General features: G+C 33.4%; 1 protein-coding gene across 3 annotated transcripts in view; it reads left to right on the top strand.

Annotated features, from left to right (window-relative positions):
- The first annotated feature begins 6,759 nt into the window (after positions 1–6,759).
- BMX (BMX non-receptor tyrosine kinase) overlaps positions 6,760–21,176 on the top strand; it is a 71,890-nt gene continuing 57,473 nt past the window's right edge. The window contains exons 1-4 of one of the 3 annotated variants that reach the window (XM_074192398.1): positions 6,760–6,864; positions 15,493–15,639; positions 17,140–17,244; positions 19,730–19,811. In XM_074192398.1, coding sequence (XP_074048499.1) covers positions 6,847–6,864; positions 15,493–15,639; positions 17,140–17,244; positions 19,730–19,811 — 352 coding nt within the window. In that variant the 5' untranslated portion in view covers positions 6,760–6,846. Of the gene's footprint in view, positions 6,865–13,366; positions 13,628–15,492; positions 15,640–17,139; positions 17,245–19,729; positions 19,812–21,176 lie in introns of those variants that run through there. The other 2 variants (XM_074192397.1, XM_074192396.1) reach the window with 2 other exon arrangements.

Here is a 21,176-nt window from a genome sequence, read left to right as displayed (position 1 = left end):
GCATTTGAACTCAGGTACTCCTGACTCCAGGGCTGGGGCTCTATCCACTGCTCCACCTAGCTGCCCCGACTGTGCTCTTAATAATAAACTCTTAAGAAATGTTTATTAAGTGGGTTGCATAGCTGGGAAGCATCAGATATACCAGTTCTGAACCTAAGACTTCCTAACTTTAGGCCCAGAACTATACCTACAATGCCAAGTGTCATATATAGCTGTTATGAGAAATAAATGAGATTTTCAGTAGAAAATTCCTTTAAACTAGTTAAGATTGCTAGACAATGGCATTGGTGTATTATGCTTGCAATATCATTAGTATTGCAAATGGTAAAGTGAAACTAATTTCTTAATCTTTAAATTGGAAATACCAAAGTATCTACCTCACAAGGCCCTTATGAAATTTATATGAGGTAATGTTGTAAAGTGCAAAGTCACTGTTACTCAATCATATTTATATCTCTTTTTAAAATTCACATTCATCACCTACAGAAAAAGAGCAGCACCACTCCTAAATGGGCAAGGACTGGAAAAGGAACTCATATTTATATAGTTTCAAAATAACCCTTCAAAGGAAGCATTGATTATTCCCATTTTCAGAAAACTGAAGCAAGGTTTAAGTGATTTTCCCTAAGTCACACAGCTAACAAGTATTTGAGGATGAATGCAACTCTTCCTGTTCTAAACAACATAGGCTGACCAATCAATTGGTCCTCAAACAGCAGTATGTCTCTGGTCCTTTACTTGAAACTTGTTTGTGTGTTTGAAATTATATCTTAAAGAGAAAGTTCAAAAGCATCCCTCACAATTCTGTAAAGGTTAGTGGTTATAAGTATGATTATCCTTATTTTTCAACTGAGAAAATTGAGGTTCAGATTTTTTTTTTAATCAATCAACATGTGTTTACATGCTTTTCATATACCAGGTGCTAAGTATACAAAGAACCCAGGTTTTCTGACTCCAGGATTTCAGGGCTCTTTCCATCTCATTACCTGTTTCCAAGGAAATGTAAGAATATTACCTCTCTGTGGAGAGGAGTCATAATGAGAGGAAATGAACCAAGTGATAATACTCAAACCTCCTTGGAGTCATTGGTCTCAAGCTTTTCGCTCTGCCTAGAAATGAATTGTTCTGGATACTGACTGAGATATGAACAATTTGGTATATCCATAATTTCACTTGTAAAGAAGCTGCTTCTGTCAATGCAGGTTGCAAGCTCTCCATATTTTCTTATCTTGTACTTTTCTTGGCTACACTCATTTAATCATGCTTCATTTTGTCAACATCCCTCCTAAGAAGGGCTACCTTCACAGCACTATTATCTCTTAATCAAAATATAAAGTCATATTCATTTTTTTTAATTGTCACAGCACAACATCCACTCTTACAGTCTACCAAATGCCCTAGCCTGGTCCTAGTTTGTACCTTTATGGTTAATATTTTCCCTAATTCAAATATAAGACCTTAGTCTCCACAAAAGTCTATCATAAATTATGCTTATATCAATACTTTACACCATTTATAAATGAAATTCCAAATGAATACATCTTTAATTTTACAAATCATAGCAGAAAAAAATTAGAAGTAAAACATCATATACCTCTCACAGCTCTCAGTAAAATTCTTAAACAAAGAATAGAGGCAAATATGAAAGATAAAGTAGAGGGCGGCTAGGTAGAGCAGTGGATAGAGCACGAGATCTGGAGTGAAGAGTACCTGAGTTCAAATCCGGTCTCAGACCCTTAATAATTACCTAGCTGTGCAGCCTTGGGCAAGCCACTTAACCCCATTGCCTTGCAAAAAACCTTTAAAAAAAAAGGATAAAGTGGAGGGGTAGCTAGGTGATGCACTGGCCCTGGAGTCAATAGGACCTGAGTTCAAATCCAACCTCAGATTCAATAATTACTCAGCTATATGACCTTGGGCAAGTCACTTAATCCCATTGCCTTGCAATAATAATAATAATAATAATAAAAGATTAAGTGGATAACTTTTATTACATTGAACTCAAGAGCTTCTGCACAAACAATGTATCCAGTATGAGAATGGAATATCAAAAAAAATTGTGTATCAAATTTCTCAAACAAGAGTTTGGAATCCTAGGGTAGCTAGTTGGCATCAATGGATAGAGCACTGGCCCTGGGGTCAGGAAGAACTGAGTTCAAATTGAACCTCAGATAATTAATAATTTCTTAGCTGTGTGACCTTGGGCAAGTCACAACCCTATTGCTTTGCCAAAATAAGTCATTCTACAATAGATAAGTCAAAGGATATGAATAAATGATTCCCAAAAAATATTGCAGACTTAGATATTGGAAAAAATGAGGGAAAACTAGGACACTAATGTTGGTGGAATTATGAACTGGATAGAAATTTGGAACTATGCCAAAATGTTATAAAACTGTGTTATACTTTGATCCAGCAGTATCACTGCTAGGTCTAGATCCTAAAGACATCCAAAAACAAAAAGGGCAAAGGACTTATTTGTACAAAAATAATTATAGCAGCTCTTTGTAGTGGCTAAGAATTGAAAATCAAAGGGATGCCCATCAATTAGGGAATGGCTAAACATGAAGTAGTGTATGATTGTGATCAAATATTATTGTGCTATAAGAAATGACAAGTGGGATGATTTCAGAAAAACCTGGAAAGGCTTACATGAACTGATGCATAGTAAAGTGAACAGAATTAGAACATTGTACACAGTAAAAGCAAGACTGTTCAGTGAAGAACTGTGAATTACTTAAATATTTTCAGCAATACAATGATCCAATATAATACCAAAAGACTTATGATGAAGCATATTATCTGTCTTGAGAGAAATAACTGATATAGTCTGCATACTATTTTTCACTTTCTTTCATTCTTTTTCTTTTATTCTAGTCTTTTTGTACAAAATGACTAAGATGGAAATGTTATAGATATTTGCCAACCAATATTTGGTTGTTTACTATCTCAGGGAAGGGAAAGGGGGAAGGGGAGGAAAGAATAAAATTTGGAACTCAAAACTTTAAATAAGGTTGTTAAAAAAATGGAGAGGGGAGTACTGTAAATATTAACAACTACAAAACTAATGCTCCAAATCACTAATAATAAGAGAAATGAAAAATAAAAACAACTCTAAGGTTTCAATAGACTCTGAAAATTAGGAGAGAGAACAAAAGAACTCTCAATATTGGTAGGGTTGTGAGGAGACAGTTACACTAGACAGCTAGGTGGGCAATAAAAAAACTGCTTGACTTGGAGACAAGAAGATCTGAATTAAAATCCAGCCAGACACTTCCTGGTTATGTGATCCTGGGCAAGTTATCTTATCTCTGGTTACCCTGGTTTCCTCAATTCTAAAATGAGAATAATAATAGCATCCAGTTTTCTGGTTTATTGTGATAACCAAAATATTTGTGTAGCAATTAGCATTCTGCCTTATATAATAAGTTAGTGATGGCCTAGAGGTGAAGAATTAGCTAGACATTTTCAGATAAGTAAAGGAATTGATTTGTTTTGATTAATACAAATTGTTAAAAGGAGATCTATTAGGGAGTAGGTAGAAATTGGTAAGTAATGATATTGATGAAAAAAAAAGAGAAAAGATATGAATACCAAAGAAATATTTTGAAAATATAAAGAAGAAAATAGAAAGAAGTTCAAAAGTGGGACACAGATAAGCAGGCTAGTTTTGTTATTATAGTATTAAATTTATTTATATGTATGTATGTATAAATACATATGTACATGAATTATATATATATATATATATATATATATATATATATATATATATATATATATGAGAAATTTGTGGCTTTCAGTCCACTTTTCTGTTCTTATTCATCAAAATACTGATGTTTGATGCATTCATAATAAAAAAAACTGAATAGAAGCAAAAAGTTATTGGCCTTGGAGTATAGTTGAAAATATACAACAATCTTCCTTCTTTGTAGAAGTGGGGGCTATGGTGTGGAATACTAAATATGCTACCAAGATTAGTGTATTGATCAGTTTTGCTGAACTGCTTTTAAAAATATCTTTCTTTTTTATTCTTTTTGACAAGAGGTTTGCTATGTTGGATGGAAAAAGCAGAATATTTTGAAATAAATATGGTATAAAATTGGGGCGGCTAGGTGGTGTAGTAGATAAAGTACCAGCCTTGGAGTCAGGAGTACCTGGGTTCAAATCCAGTCTCAGACACTTAATAATTACCTAGCTGTGTGGCCTTGGGCAAGCCACTTAGCCGCATTTGCCTTGCAAAAAAAAAAAAACCTAAAAAAAAAGATGGTATAAAATTAACACTATCAATAAAGTAGATTTTTAAAATAAAGATAACTATAGCCCAATACAATACAAAACAATATGCAAGTTAGAGTGCCTGGCATCAGAAAAGCCTGAATTTGAATCTAGCCTCAGGTTTTAGCTGTGTTATTGGGAAAGTCATTTAACTTTTGTTCACCTTAGTTTTTCTAGATGTAAGGTAGGAATAATTGCACCTGCCTTGCAGGGTTATTCCTAAATGAGATAATAATTGTAAAACACTCTGCACAGTGACTGGCAAATATAAGTACTATGTAAATGTTAGCTAATATTATATATAATATATGTATATATATTATATGATGAGTGTAATAGGTAAAATTCTTATTCTTGAAGTCATTTTTTTCAGTCATCTCTGACTCTTTGTGAATTAATTTGGGGTTTTCTTGGCAAGGATATTGAAGTGGTTTGTCATTTTCTTCTCCAGATCATTTTACAGATGGGGAAAACTGAGACAAGCAGGCTTAAGGGATTTGATCCTGTTCATACAGCTAATAAGTATCTGAGGCCAGATTTGAACTCAGGAGGAAGAGTCTAACTCTAGGCCAATATTTTATCCACTTTGCCTCCTAGCTGCCCTATTCATTCTTAAAAGACTGCTTCAAATGTATTTCACATATGAGATTCTTACTTATCCTCTCAAAGCATTAATCAGTCAGTCCAAACCCTTTGTATTATGGTCAAGAATCCTGAAGTTAAATGTCTTGCCCAAAATCACCCAGGATGTAAGTAGAGATCCAAATTTGGAACTCTTATCACTACATTAAACATGTAAATATTTATTCATAAGACGTTGTACACATTTACACACATATTAGGTTATAGAGAAAATGTTATATATACATATAAAAAATATAATATGTTGTATAATAAAGGCAAAGAAGATAGATATGACATATTTGTAAAATATCAATGTAGACTATATAAATGCATTCAAGTGTATACATATGTATAAGAATACACATGCATATTATATAGTATCACCACACATGCACATATATAGAAATATATATCTGCCTTCTAGATATTAAGCTTTGCCTTTTTTAAATTTTCTTTCTCCTCTAGCACTAAGTACAATTTAATGTCTGATACATTTTTGAGGAATTTCTTTGATTTATCGCAAGTATTGATTGGAATCCAGAATTGTGTCAACAATGACACTTGGAATTTTTGTTTATAATGTAGTTCTGATGCTACAAATCTAGATTTGTTGGAATGAAAAAAAGGTTAAGTAACTAGCTGCTTAACATAGGATTGCAACTTATACAAAATGAACTATTACTTTACTTGGCTGCTTCTCCCTGTCCCCAAAAGGTTTTATGTGTTGTGTCAATTTGGATGATTTTTTACTTAGGTCATCAAAACATTGAACTCTAAAAAAACTATAGGCAGCATGGTATTATAGTATGAAGGGAGCTGACATCTAAACCACTATAACGGGGGTTTCAAAACCCTCCCCTGAGAGATACTGGCTGTAGGATTCTGAGCAAGTTACTCAGAGCCCTAGATTAACTCCCTAAGACTATAAGTTAACAGACACAGTGCTTGATAGAGGAAGTCCCTTCACTGATGAAATCATAGGTCTAGAGTCAACAAACTCAAAAAGAAGTTATAAGATAACCAAAGAAAACAGCTGTAATAATGATTCCTGATCACCCAACCACTCAAAGATATACCTTATAATGTTGGTATTTAACATAAACTGGAGAAAGGGATGTCCCCAGTTGCATTGTTCAATGCTTCAAGTTACAAATATGCATTTCTTATATGGACAACTAGATGGTACAGTGAATAGAGTGCCAGGCCTGAAGTTAGAAAGACTCATCTTCCTGAATTCTGACCACAGACCCTTACTATCTGTGTGACCCTGAGTAAGTCTCTTAACCTGTTTGCCACAATTTATTTATCTGTAAAATTAGCTGGAGGAGGAAATGGCATCTAGTATCCTTGCCAAGAAGATCACAAATGGGATCAATTAAGAATCAGACATGACTGAAATTACTAACCAGCAACAAAAGCCATTATCTCTATTGTATTCTCAAGCCTAAATTGGTCCAAGTCTTAAGTTAACACTTATTACTAATTCTCTGTGTTCTTTGGTCTTACCTAACTGCTTCCTGACTCATATGGGAGACTTCCATGTCAGAAAGGAACTTTTTGCCTATTATATTTTATTATTCTTTTCATAGAAATGCTATATAAACAAAGGCAGGATTTTTGAATTTTATTCAGAGTCCTACTACCTCTCAAACAGTTCTAACCATTACCTCTCTAAATTGGAGTCTTTATAAAATGTTTTTACCTCTATTTTTGTTGAGGTCAATCAAACCAGCAAGCATTAGTCAAGTTTGAATGTGGTTTCCTGTAGGATTGTGTAAAGTCCTGTAGAACAATATTCACTTGGGGCAACTGAGTAATGTGGTCATTTCAGGCTTGTCAGTCAAAAAAAGATGAGAAAGCCAGCTGGGGCATGACAACGGTGATTACAGCTTATTTTCTTTCAGCAGTTATCAGATTATTCTGATTGAATTGAATCCCAATCAAATGGAACAAACAGAAATGGTATGTAGTAGAGATTGGTAGCAATGAATTATCCTTTACACAGGAACTTAGTAGGATTTGTACTGGCCTAAAGCTGTTGGTCTACCAACAGCTATATTTGGGATTTGCTTTCTTTTTTCTCTTTTGTTCTATTGGTTGTTCTTAAGGTTGTTTTTTCCTTCTTCCAATTTATACCTTCTATCAGTTTCTGAAAGAAAACAGATTTCATTAACTGTCTCCTTATTTTTCCATCAGAAAAACCTGAGTTTGAATCTGGCCTCAGATCTTAGCAGTGTGATTGGGCAAGTCATTTAACTTCTGTTCACCTTCGTTTTTGTTAGATTGTAATTGTACAAATTGATGGGTGTTTGTTTTTTTTTTTTTAATGCTGACTTTTGTGCATGTATGTGGTTTGTTATTCGATGTGCTTGAGGATTTTTAAAAAATATTTGGTTTTGGTGAGAAGGGAGAAAGGAAAAAAGACAGTGGTTATGAGAGAGAACCAGTCACATGGCACAATACAGGGTAAATGGCATTGATTTGAAGTCAGGGAAAAAAACAAACTGGTTCTGAATCCTTCCTTGGAATTCTTTTCCTTGTCAGACCTCTGTTTATAATGCAAATATACCTGAAAGTACAAGGCATTAAACAGGCATTGTTCATATTTGTGTATGTGTGTGTGTGTGTGTGTGTGTGTTTGTGATGGATCTCTTTGACAGAATGGTAAAGCCTATGAACCTCTTCTGGGAATTTTTAAGAGCCTTCTTATTTTACTTTTTTTTTTTTTTGCAAGGCAGTGGGGTTAAGTGGCTTGCCCAAGGCCACACAGCTAGGTAATTATTAAGTGTCTGAGGCCAGATTTGAACTCAGGAACTCCTGACTCCAAGGCCAGTGCTCTATCCATTGTACCACCTAGCTGCCCCTCTGTGCCACCTAGCTGCCCCTTAAGAGCCTTCTTTATAAAAAATGATAGTGTTTATTTATAGAGTGCTCTAAAGTTGTAAAGCACTTTAATGATGATTATCTTATTTCATCCTCATCCTGAGAGGTAAGTGCTACTATTATTCCTATTTATAAAAGAGGAAACTGACATACAGAGATTGACTTGCCCAGGGTCTCTCAATAAGTATCTGAGTTTGGATTTGAACTCAGATCTTTCTCATCAATGTATTGTTTTCATTGGATGGTCTGAATGATAAGTATAATTTAGTGGAAAGAGCTCTAAGTTTAGAACTAAAGTCATAGGTAAGGCAAGAAAATCAAGACTTTGCTCCAGGGTATTGAGGTAAAAGGCCTTGAGATTACTCTAACCCCTTCAGAAAGTAGAAAAACTGAAGTTAGCATCTAATTACCAAGAATATTTTGTTAAAATAGAAAACTAACTTGTACTCTGCTTCTTCCTGTGACTTTCAGGCAATATCTACTCTGGTTCAGACCCTCCCTATTCTCCTCATCCTGCTTCCAGGATCCTTCTCAGTTTCCTCAGATTTAAATTAAAAAGCGTTTTGAACAATGATACCATCCCATTCAAAATTCTGTTTTTGAATTGTTTTTTATTGTAATTATGTTTTAAGTGGCACAGAAGATAGAAGTAGGTCACCTAACTTCAAGCTGGCCTTAAATATTTATTAACTGTGTGACTTTGAGCAAGTCACCACCTCTGTTTGCCTCAGTTTCCTAATCTGTAATATAGGATTAATGATAGTATTTACTTCCTAAGGTTGTTTGTGAGGATCAAATGAGATAATAACTGTAAAGTGCTTAGCACAGAGCTATATAAATGTTTATTTTCTTCTCTTTCATTCTACTTGTTTTATTTGTAGTTTCTATTTCATTTTTGCTCAATCTTTTAGTAATGTCCATAGTAAGAAGAAATACCCCTTGATAAAATTCTGAAGGAGGTAGATATCATATTCTAGTGACCTCTGCTTCCTGTTTCATCTTCTGCCTTTCCTGAATACAGAAATGACCAGTGTATATGTGGCTCTTTTATTCTTTGTACCTTTTCTCTATTAAAGCCTGCTCTCAGAGAGTAGTCTCATTTTAAATGTGCAAATAACAATTAACAGTTTAAAGAGTTACTCTTCCTAAAGATTATGCCTTTTAATAGTGGAAAGATCAAAGAATTTTTAGATTTAGAGTTCAGGAGAGCTGCTAGAAGGAACCATTTTTGGATTTAGTACTATTTTGCAACAGACTATCACTAGACATGAGCTATTGGGTTTTTCTTTTCTTTTCTTTTCTTTTCTCTCTCTTTCTTTCCTTCCTTCTTTCTTTCTTTCTTTCTATCTATCTATCTTTCTTTCTTTCTTTCTTTCTTTCTTTTTTTCTTCCTTCCTTCCTTCCTTCCTTCCTTCCTTCCTTCCTTCTTTCTTTCTTTCTTTCTTTCTTTCAACGCAGATCTTCCTGTCTTGAGGCTGAGTTTTCTAACCACCAAGCCACCATCTAGCTGGGAAAAACCCCCTTGGACAGACTCTATGGTGGAGTCAACATGTTTTGAACTTCACTGTGTATGGGGGGGGGGGTTGCATTGCAGAAAGACTTTAGGACATTTAACTAAAAGAATATTTTTTCTTCAAATATGCCACGGCCTTTATGAGATTGTCCCTTCCTGAAGAATTGATTTTGCTTATGCATTGACATAAGTTCCCTAAATCAGTCATCAGTAAGACATTTTTCTATTATATATCATGTGACTATAGTTCTTCAACACCTTCAGAGAAAATATATTTTATCTATTTAACTGCTCACTCCCTCTATTTTGCTTCCCAAATTCTTGACTCTTTCATGGTTTCACAACCCTTTGGAAATAAATTTGCTCTGGATATTTGGAAGGCAAATTTGATTCATACAGAGATGATAATGTAGAGGGCCAACTACTTTTCTTATTGCCATTCTGAAAGGCAATTTGTTGGCCATAGAGTGGAGTTTCTGATCTCATTGAAGATCAAGATAGCAAATCACAATTCAGCAAGATTTATGGAGTAAACATGTGAGGAGTCTCTCTATTTTTATGGTTGAGTGTAGCAGGGAGAGGGGATTTCTTATCAACTGGTTCATGTTACTATCACTATTGATAGAAAATTAGATTTCACTAAAATGTACACACCCTTCAATGTACACACACACAGAGATTACATTCCAAGCACTTACCTCAAGGGGTCCACAAATTCTTAAACTACTATTGGTATTACTGTATGTAACATTTTCTTGCTTCTGTTCATTTTATTCTTCATTATTTCATGCAAGTCTCTCTATGTTTTTCTAAAATTAATGAGTTTATCATTTTTATAGCACAATAGTATTCCATCATAATCATATAACACAACTTGTTCAGTCATTTCCCAATTGACATGCATCCCCACGATTTTCAGTTATTTGTTTGCTATAAAGATTTTAGAACATATAATTCTTTTCTTCTTTCCCTTATCAACTTTAGATATAGAACTAACTGAGGTAGTGCTGGGTCAAACTACAGGCAGTTAGGACATGAAACTAAATTGTTATACTAATGTTTGGATCAGTTCACAGTTCCACCAAAAAGAGAACAATGTGTATAGTAATAGTAATATTATTTTAAGGGCAATTTCGAGCAACTACGTCATTTTGACTATTATAAATACCTAATAATAAATAAACTTCAAAGGATATATGAAGAAAAAAATTATCTACATTCAGAGAAGGAATTGATAAATAGAAGTATGTGTAGAATTATTTTACAATGTGTGTATAAATGTACATATTTATGTATAGAGGGAGGAGAAGGAAGAAAAAAGAAAAATTTACATGATTATTATATATTTAAAAGAAATAACAAACTGTACATAATAGATTTGTAGTTTCATATACAAACACTTTTTTTAAATTCTGCTGAGTCCTGGAAATTCTAGTTTTATTTCATAACTTAAAAATAAAAAAATAAGCACCAAAGTATGTATGGCAATTTTATGTTTTAGAGTAGCAAATTTATTTTATAGTAACAAAGAACTGGAAACACAATATATGCTCATCACTTGGGGAATGGCTAAACAAATGGTACGTAAATGTAATAGAGTATTACTCTGCTCTAAGAAATGACAACATGGAGCAGCTAGGTGGCGCAGTGGATAGAGCACCAGCCCTGGAGTCAGGAGGACCTGAGTTCAAATGCGACCTCAGACACTTTGTAATTACCTAGCTGTGTGGCCTTGGGCAAGCCACTTGATCCAATTGCCTTGCAAAAAACCTAAAAACAAAGGAAATGACAACATGATGGACATGATGGATACTGAGAAGAATGGAAAGACTTATATGAATTGAAGGAAAGTTTGAATCAGAATCAAGAAAACACTAATCAAAATAATTACATGTAAAAGGAAAGAGAAGCAACAACAACCATTTACAAATGAAGCTTGCAAAATTACAAAGAATAAGCCAAAACTCAAAGAAGAAATAAAAGTCCTCTGACCCCTTTGCAATGATGCTGATTTATTGAAATAGGAATATTGAACAAATTGTTTTTTATGTATTGATCAGTTTTGTTGATTCTTTTTCTTAAAAATGTATTTGTGATAAAAATAGGAATTCTTAATTGGGTTCCATGTATATTTTCACTAATTTCTAACTGAAGTATATATAACATTTCTTTCAATTATGTAAAAACATTATTCTAAGAAGAGATATATTGGTTCCACTAGATTGTCAAAGGGATCCATGACACATGAACAGAATGCCTGTAAAAATATTTTGCTCTCTGGAAATTGTAGGAGAGAGATAGAGGAGAAAATTCATAAAACAAAAGGTATTTATTAGTAAAAAAATAAGGTATTTAAAAGAGTTTCAAAGCAGGCCTGTGATTTAGTGTTTAAGGAATGGAGAGAGAAGAAGATAGGTTCAAAAGAATATAATTCTTCTTGAAATTAAGAAGATCTGAGTTCATATATGACCTCAGACCCTTATTAATTGTATGACCCTGGGAAAATCACTTAACTTCTTCAATTCAGTTTCCTCATTTGTAAATTGGGAATGATAAATTGAAATAATAATTGTAAAATGTGCTTAGCACAAAATAAGTGCTATATAAATGTTAGTGGTTATTGTTGTTATGGACTATACAAGTAATTCCTCCCTTCCCCCCAAGCAATCCCAATCTCCAATTATGAAAAATCATTAAGTCTTATCCAGGTCACAAATTACTACTTGATATCAGAATGTCATTCAGCTAGGTGGCACAACTGATAGGGTGCTGGACTTGGATTCAGGGAGGCCTAAATTCAAATCCATTCTTGGACTTACTGTGTGACCTTAGATAAGGTGCCTTTCAATCACTGTTTGAAATGCTTAGACTGACACCTGACTCTGCTGTTCCACATCATCAACTATCTACTAGATATTTTGAGATGTATACTGTTGGCAACTCAAAATATTTTCCCCTAAACTTAATTTTCTGAATTTACTTATTGCTATTGAAGTTACTACTAACCTTCTAACCATCTAAGTTCTCAATCTCAAAATTATTCTCTACTCTTTATTCTCCCATACCTTCATATCATCTGCTATTTCTATTCCTTTATTTTAGGCATAAGATCCCTTTCCTAACTGATCTTCATCACTTCTCACTTGCACTATTACAATAGCTTTCATAATAGTCAAAATTCTTCCCTCACCAATCCGTCCTCTACAAAATTGCCAAAGTAATCTTCCTTAAGTTTAGGTTGCTTCCTTGCTCAATTAACTCCAGTGGCTCCCTATTACCTCTGGAATCAAAAACATATTTTGTTTGTCTTGTAAAACCCTTCACAAACCAATTCCATTCTACTTTTTTTAATATATTACATCCCCTTCCCTCCTCATACTAGTCGATGTTCTAGTCAAAATGATCTTGTTCTTCACATACAAGCCATCCTTCATCTCTATGCCTTTGCTTGTAATTTATTTCTTCTTTATTACTTTCATATTCTCTGGATTCTTTCAAAACTCATTTCAAGTGCCTTCCAGTACGTGAAATCTTGACTGACTCCCATTTCCTTCCTTTCCCTAGCCAAATTACTTTAGATTTATTTCATATAAATTTATACTTGTACATAATGTTTTCTCGATGGACTATAAACTCCCCAAGGGGAGGCACTGTTTGATTTTTGTCTTTATATTGCCTTTGCCTAAACTAATGACTAGCATATAATGCATAATTCAATGCTTGTTGGGTAATTGATTTATTACTCATATGACTATAAGCAACCTTTTCTGAGTCTTGGTTTCCTAAATCGGTAAAAGGGAGTTATTAATATTTTTATTTTTAAATGTTTTTAAAAATGTTTTTAAATATTTATTTTACAGTATTTTGTGAAATTCAACCATAATGATGTATGCAAAGTGTTTTGCCAACTTTAAAGGATCATGTAAAATATCAACTATTTTTGTTAGTCCAGTTAAAGAGGGAGAATCATAACTGAATTTACATATTCTTAAACCCCTAGAAGACTGAATTTTTTAGTTCTCCTCTACTGCCCAGTCCTAGTCACTACTTAACTCTGCTTATGCCAGTAATATGTAAGCTCTTTATATTTGGGACCTAGCCAGTGACCCATTTTCCCCCCTCCTGCTCTTAGCCCTGGGTAGAACAATGTGCCTGCTTCCTGATTTGGGTGATAAGCAAAATTCAAATGTGTTCCTTCCAATCCATGTTCCTGACCCAGTAGAAAGAGAAGTAACAGATTATTGACCAGGACTCTTTCTTTAAAGCTTACAAATTAAGGCTAAGGACTAGCCTCACACTTCCTCCCTCATAAGGATAATCATGAGTAAGGTAAGAGCTTCCACATCTTCAAGAGTCTAGAGATTACTTAGAGATACCAAAGTATTACTATTCTTTGATTGTTAAAGCAAAGTGGAGAAAATGAGAAAGTGTGCCTATTATTCATTACTTCATACTTTATCTAGACTGATTACTTGGTGTCAGAATTTTTTAAGTTCCTATCTTCCCTGAATCAGTCTTGATTGATAGAATAATCTGAATTATTTAACTTCTCAGCTATAAAATTTGATCAAACAAGAGAATAGGAAAATTTGCTTTACAGGAACACTTAAAAAATTAATGCTTTATACTCTAGATCAAGAATTCTTAATTTGGTGTCTGTGAATTTGGTTTATTTATTTTTTTAAAAAACTTCATGAGTGTATTTCATTGTAAATTTTTTTCCTTTGAAATCTTGTATATCTTATTTTATGCATTTAAAACAACTATTCTGAGGAAGGGCTCATAGACTTCCCCAGACTGCTAGAAAGGACCATGGCATGAAAACTTGGGTCTAAATTCAAATATATTAAACTGTTATGACTGAAGTTTATAAAAACATGGAATTTTCTTGAGTCGTGACAATTTTTCTTATTAATCTTTTGCTTTTGTATGACATTTTGTACTTTTCACACAAATTATTTAATTTGATGCTAGTTTGGGCTTCAAATTCAAAATGTGCATGTTTTATGCACTTAATTCTTTCTAAGGAATCTTAAAATAAGGTAAGAGGAAATATTAACATAAAAATTCATGTAAGTTCATGTAAGCAAGTTCATGTAAGTTCATGTAAGCAAGAATGAGGTCACGTTTGCAAAACCAAAGTATTGTGTTATTTTTGGTCAAAATATTCAGATAACTGATGATAGATCAAATAATTTATATCCAGTCATTGACTGGATAATTCAGATTAAATTATTGAACACTTACACATTATTGGCAAAATCTTATTATTTAACAATAAGGTTCAATAGTCAGAATTATCCCAAAAAGAATGGACTGCCTCAGTGGTTAATGATTTCCACCTCCATGGAGACCTTAATTTATCATTTAGGAGAAGGGTGACTTTCTTTGAAGGTTTGGATTGGACTAGATAACTACCAAGTTCCACTCGATTCTATGTGATTTAATATCTAACAATATATTTATTTGTATGAATTAAAAATTAAATGCCACAGAGATTGTTGTTTCTCTACTAATACAGATATATTCTATGTAGAAATTGTCCAATATTGTGAAGAAGGTAAATAATTTTTGTATATGTGTGTGATTTTTGCTGTTGTTGTTATTGAATTTTTTGATCACATCTGACTCTTTGTAACCCAATTTGGGATTTTCTTGACAAAGATATTGGAAAAGTTTGCCATTTTCTTTTCCAGCTCATTTTACAGATGAGGAAACTGAGACTAACAGGGTTAAATGACTTACCCAGATCACACTGTTAGTGAGTGTCTGAGATTGAATTTGAACTCAGTTCTTCCAGTTGGCCACTTTGCTGCCATATAATGTATGTACATATGTGTATATATATGTAAGTGTTGGTATATATATATATATATATATATTTATCTACATATAATATATCTATATAAAGAGAGAGACAAAGAAAGAATGAGAGAGGAGAGAGAGAGAATGAGTGTTGATCTGCATGGATAGAGGAATTTGTTTCATTGTGAGTTTCCTAGTCCTATGAAATCACAGACCTATAGCACAAGAAAAACTAGAAACTAAAATAAATATTAGCATTTTAATATTTAAATGATTCTTATAAAAATATTTTCAGATGATAAAAATGTATAGGGAGAAAAAATACTATAAAAGTAAACCATGGCTAGATTTTAATAAATGCTGTTTTAAATGAGTTCATATTTCTTCAGGATGATGAGATGGACAAAAAACCCATCTTAGAAGAACTTCTCCTAAAGAAGTCACAACAGAAAAAGAAAATGTCACCAAACAATTACAAAGAAAGACTTTTTGTCCTGACAAAAACTAACCTCTCCTACTACGACTATGATAAAATGGTAAGCCTATCTTTTTAAGGTTTTTTTTTTTTTTGGAAGCTTTTACTTTATTTCTGCTAAGTTAAAGTTTCATTTTCGGAGTTGACTGTCAAAATTCTTAATCTATGATCTTAAATTCTCTTACCATTTTTCAGGATCAAAATGAATTTAATTCAAGTTAATTTTAAAGTAATATATAATTCAGTGGAAATAATTCTAGCTCTAGAGTAGCTTTAAATTTGTCACTGGCACCTGTGAGACACTGGAAAAACATATAAACTCACTGGAATTCAGCTTTTTCAGAAGTAAAATGAGGAAGTTAGACAAGATAAACTCTTGAGATCCCTTATAATGCTAGATCTATGATTCTCTGGTTCTAAAATTTTGTTTAATTTCTCCTTCTCAGAACTATATTTGACTCTTGGTGCAAAGAGCATGTTATGTTGAAAAATACATGCTTTCTGAAAGTTTTATTTGTAATTTTGTTGTTCTAGGTTCATTTATAGAATAGTTGGGAAGAAACTAACATAAACTGCAAGTATAATTGATCCCTTGTGAAATTCTTATTTTGGCCCAAGGGGGAAAAAAAACAATTTTTTGTCACTAAAAGAATTAATCATAATATTGGCTATTCTTTCATTATTTAAAAGGATAAAGCCACTAAGATATAATGATGTTACGATGAGAGAATTATAATTCTGTGATACACATTAACTCTTGAACTTTTGGGTAGATTAACTACTGGACTCAAATTTCTAAACATATTGATGCCTGTTTAGATACTTAGTTGAGAACTTTAGCTAGAATTCTTTCTCTTTCAACTATTGTCAACAACTTAATTGACTAGCTACTTCACTGGTGACTGATGTTGAAGTCTTATAATATATTTTTACAGCTTTTCCCACATCAGGGAAGTCTTTTGAAACTCTCTTGAAACTAAGTAGCCCTAGACGAAAATGCTTATTTAATTAATTATTTAATTATTTTTAACTTTTAAGAGTGAGCAGTTGTAGGTTCAGAAGGCTCAATTCCCAGCATAAAGTGGATACAAAGGGAAGAGGAAAAGGGAAACTAAACAATTTCCTTGCTCCTTGTGAGCTTATTCAACATGTATTATTTTATTTGAAGACAATTCTCAAAATGTCACACACACACACACACAAATGCATATTCAAATGCAAGTCTAAAATGTATTCTAAAATCAAATATAATGCATATTTGAATTATCTACCCCCTCTGTTCTTTTCCATTACTGTCTATTACTAACTACATGTCAAACTTGTCATTCTTTCTGCTGTTGGAGTTGCCCAAAAGCTACTTTCAGTGGGTCTACAGAAGACAAGCTTATGTCTTCATATTTTTATTTAACTTTTAAAAAAGCTGTCATTTTATCAACTTGCATAATAGTCCATGAAAAACTGAGATGATAACAATAAAAAATTCTTGGTTTTATAGTCTTTGCACATAATGAATGGTAAATCTTACCAAGATATTGCATATTTTTTTTTTTTTGGTATTTAGAAAAGAGGCAGCAAGAAAGGATCAATTGATATTAAGAAAATTCGATGTGTTGAAAGAGTGAATCTTGAAGAACAAACCCCTGTGGAGAGACAATATCCATTTCAGGTAATATCAGGTCAAGCATGAAATCTAATGGAGAGATCATATTCTTCTGAAGTAAAGTTTTCTGGAATAAGGAGTGGCTCAAGAAGATGTTTTTTTGAGGATTGTGTTCAAATGTGAGAAGGCATTTTCCTAAATGAAACAGGGAGGAGGAATGAGAACCCTCTGGGGCTACCTGTGCTTCTTTACTTCACCAGGAATGAAAAAAAAATAGGAATAACAAGAGTCAACCACTCATAGCAGTCCGTTCTTGAATCTCAACATTTATGCAAGTTTGCCTAAGCCTGCTTTGGGGAGGCTCCCAGTCTCTACAATGATCCCCTTATGCAAACAGTCTGAAATAACAGAAGTCTTATGCAGGGAAGTTGGAAGAGTTTGAGCTAGCTTGAATCAGCTCATGAGAACTGATTGTTACATTTTGAGTAGGAGCACTTATAACCTAGAAATCATCAAACACTACAAATTAGGATTTGATTTAATGTTTTATTGATTATCTAAATTTAAGAAAAGGATGGAAAAAATGTAAATAATTCAGACTGAACTTAAAAGTGTGTTGTGAGTACATTTTTCTTCCTCCAGAAAGTTGACTATTAAATATTTATTGACAAGGGAAAGCAAATTTAGAGTGAGGTAAACAAAAACACTTGGCATATAATCTATGGAGAAATTTTAATCCTATAACTCTAAGATTCTTGACCATTTTGGGCATCAAGGATCCCTTTGGCAATCTGGTGAAATCCGTGGGTCTTTTCTCAGAATAATGTTTAATTTCCTACATTCATAATTGAAGGAAAGGCTAAATTTCAGTTAAATGTTAGCAAAAAAAAATGATGCGATTTCCCCTGCCCCCCCCAACCTAAATTCATAGACTTCCTGAAACTATATCCATGAACCTCTTGAGAGTTTGTGAACTTTAGCTTAAGAACCCCTGCTATAGCTCAGGGCAACAGTGTTGTGATTGTAATTCAGTGTGAAAAACACATATTCAATATTTCCTAAAGGTAAAGTATGGTGGAGAAGTATATGTAATAGGTGCAAAGGAGAGGTCCAAAGCAAAGTATGATGAGACATTTAAAATGGGAGAAATTTCTTTACTTTTAGAGAAGTCATCTTTTCCTTTGTGATCCTAAACTTTCAAGCTGGAAGGGTTATGTTGTACCTCACAAATGGTGCTTCTTCTTGCTTTTAAATGTGCAGAAATTCCCAATTCAGTCAATTCCTTAATTTTATTTTTCATGGAAAACTTCACAACCCTCATTCTATTTAGCTTCAACTTCCTTTTGGTTTCATTTATAATGAAAACACTAAAGGTCATTATGACTCTAAACCTATGGACTATAAATTTGTTTTTAAAATATTTTAATAACTATATTTCAATATAATTGGTTTCTTTTGTAATCCTGTGTATTTTATTTTATGTATTTAAAAATATTTTTCTAAAGAGGGATCCATGGATTTCACCACACTTATAAAAGGGGTTCTGACATACAAAATGGTTGACATTAGGTAAGGAACTCATATTTAAATGCCAACAATTCATGTCTAAATAGCCTAAAATATGTGATTCATAGCACCCTCTGACTGCTTTTTCTCCACTGGGCTGTTACTATCACTATAGTTGTAGGAAAGGGACTCAGCACTGAGGACCATTTTGCGTTTTGCTTGATTCCATAGGTTACAATGCCAAGAGAATTAATCACCTGTCTACTAGAAATGAGAGTTTAATTATTAATTAATAATTTATTAATAACTAATTGAATTTAATTAAATTAATAAATTAAATATAATATAAATAAGCTGAATATATATTTAATTAATCAATAAAATTAATTAATCAATGAATAGTTTCTTAATAATAATTAATTTAATCTTCAGAAAATAGATACAATTTCTGGGACCATACTTGGAACTTTCTCAAGCAACTAACCATCAATCAGTATGTGTTTATCACCTGAAATATTCCAGGCACAATGTTAGGCAATGGGTATTCAAAAATGAATGATAACTAATCTCTGCCCTCAAGAAGCTTACATTCTTCTCCAAAATAATAGAATCTGCCAGAACTTTTGCTTCTTTGACATAGCCTTAGAGAAGTCTTAGCCATTTCCACATATAATGAGACATTCGACATAGGACTCTGTGGAGGTACCTAGGTCATGAAGTTATTAAGGACAGAGTTTGGATTGAAATCCCTGGACTTCAATTGCAGTATTCCTGCTGTCAATGTTGTATTTATGGGGTTTTTTTAATGTATGACTAAACATTATCACTAACATAGTCTGTATCAGATAATCACATTACCTTTTTAAAATAAAAACGTCAAAAGGTCTGGAAGGTCTAGATTTTTGGTAAGCTCCTTCAAAGCTAGTATATGTTTTATAGTACCTGTATTTCTCAGAGAAATCTCATACCTAACAAATACACAGAACCCTACAGGGTAAAACACAGGATAAGAATATTTGTTAGTACCAGTTTTCTCTTTTTTCAGATTGTTTATAAAGATGGCCTTCTCTACGTCTATGCATCAAATGAAGAAAGTCGAAGTCAGTGGCTAAAAGCCCTTCAGAAAGGTACCATTATATTTACCTCTTATGAAGGAGGGTTGGCAAAATCAGGATATGGCAGTAATAGACTTGATTCAGTACTGAGAATCTTCTAATTTTGCTCATTTCCTTCACAATATCTGTCACTCAGCCTCATTTTGCATTTTCACTGAAACAGAAGGAAGACTTAGCTAACCACCCCCACCCCACCCCAGGCCTCCCACTGTTCAAAAGAAAATGACTTTGGGCCAGCGAGGTGGCATAGTGGATAGGAAGCACTGACCCTGGAATCAGGAGTACTTGAGTTCAAATCCAGCCTCAGATACCTGACATTTAGCTGACTTGACTACAATTACTTTGCCAAAAAAAAAAAAAACTAAATAAAAAAAAGAGTAAAGTTAGTTTCATTTTATCCATATGCCTATCTTTCTTTTAGAACCCCAGAGAAAATCTAGGCAGAGACTTGTGCCAAGCCATGAAGAAAAATCATGTTCCTGGGCCTCATACCTTTTTCTCTCTCTATTGCTTTGCATACATTATTTCATTTGATCCTCACAACTCCTATAAGGTGGATACTATCATTCTTCCTATTTTAAAAATAAGGGAAATGAAAATTTGAGAAAATAAATACATTACACACAACTAGTAAGTGTCTGAGGCAGAACTGGAAGGAAAGAAAGGAGGCAATTAATAGAGAGATGTCAGAGGGCATTTCAGGTCACAAAGACAGAGAAATGGGAGAGGCCAGGACAAGTTTAGGGAACCACAAATGATTCGTTTGAGTAGAATCACAAAGATCAGAGAAGTGAGGGACTGAAGATGTGTTATGGAGATCCTTGAATGCCAAAGCAATGGAATCAAATATAGATTCACAATCAATTTAGGAAGATTATTTTGGCAGAGTTTGAAGAATGGATTAGAGAGGGCTGAGACTGGGAACAGGAAGATCAATTAAGAAGATAAACAATAACGCTAGGCAAGAGCAATAAGACCCCTCCCCCCAACTACGGGAGTATGGGGTTTGGAAGTATAGAAAGAATTAGAAAGGAAAGGATGAATGGTAGAGATGAGACGAAACACCTTGTTCAAACTCTCTAAAGGAAGCCTCCCACCCCCCCCCCCACCCTCAAGTCAAGGCAGCTAAACTTGTGGAGTGGTCAGGAAGGGAAAGGTGTTATGTTGCTTGAGATATATCACTTCATAATGAAGTGAAAAGAGTATTGAATTTGTAGTCAGATAGACTTGTTCAAATTCTAATTTTGCTACTTAGGATCTGTGTGATCTCTGGCAAATTTGTAACTTCTTTCAATCTATGGTTGAAAACCATATCTTTCTTCTATGCCATAAACTACAGTGGCTTCCTATAACATCCAATATTAAATTTAAATTCTT

This window comes from Macrotis lagotis, chromosome 6 (assembly GCF_037893015.1).
Source record: "Macrotis lagotis isolate mMagLag1 chromosome 6, bilby.v1.9.chrom.fasta, whole genome shotgun sequence".
Lineage (NCBI taxonomy): Eukaryota > Metazoa > Chordata > Mammalia > Peramelemorphia > Peramelidae > Macrotis > Macrotis lagotis.
Note: the sequence above shows the minus strand (reverse complement) of the source record. Positions and strands in the feature narration are given on the sequence as shown.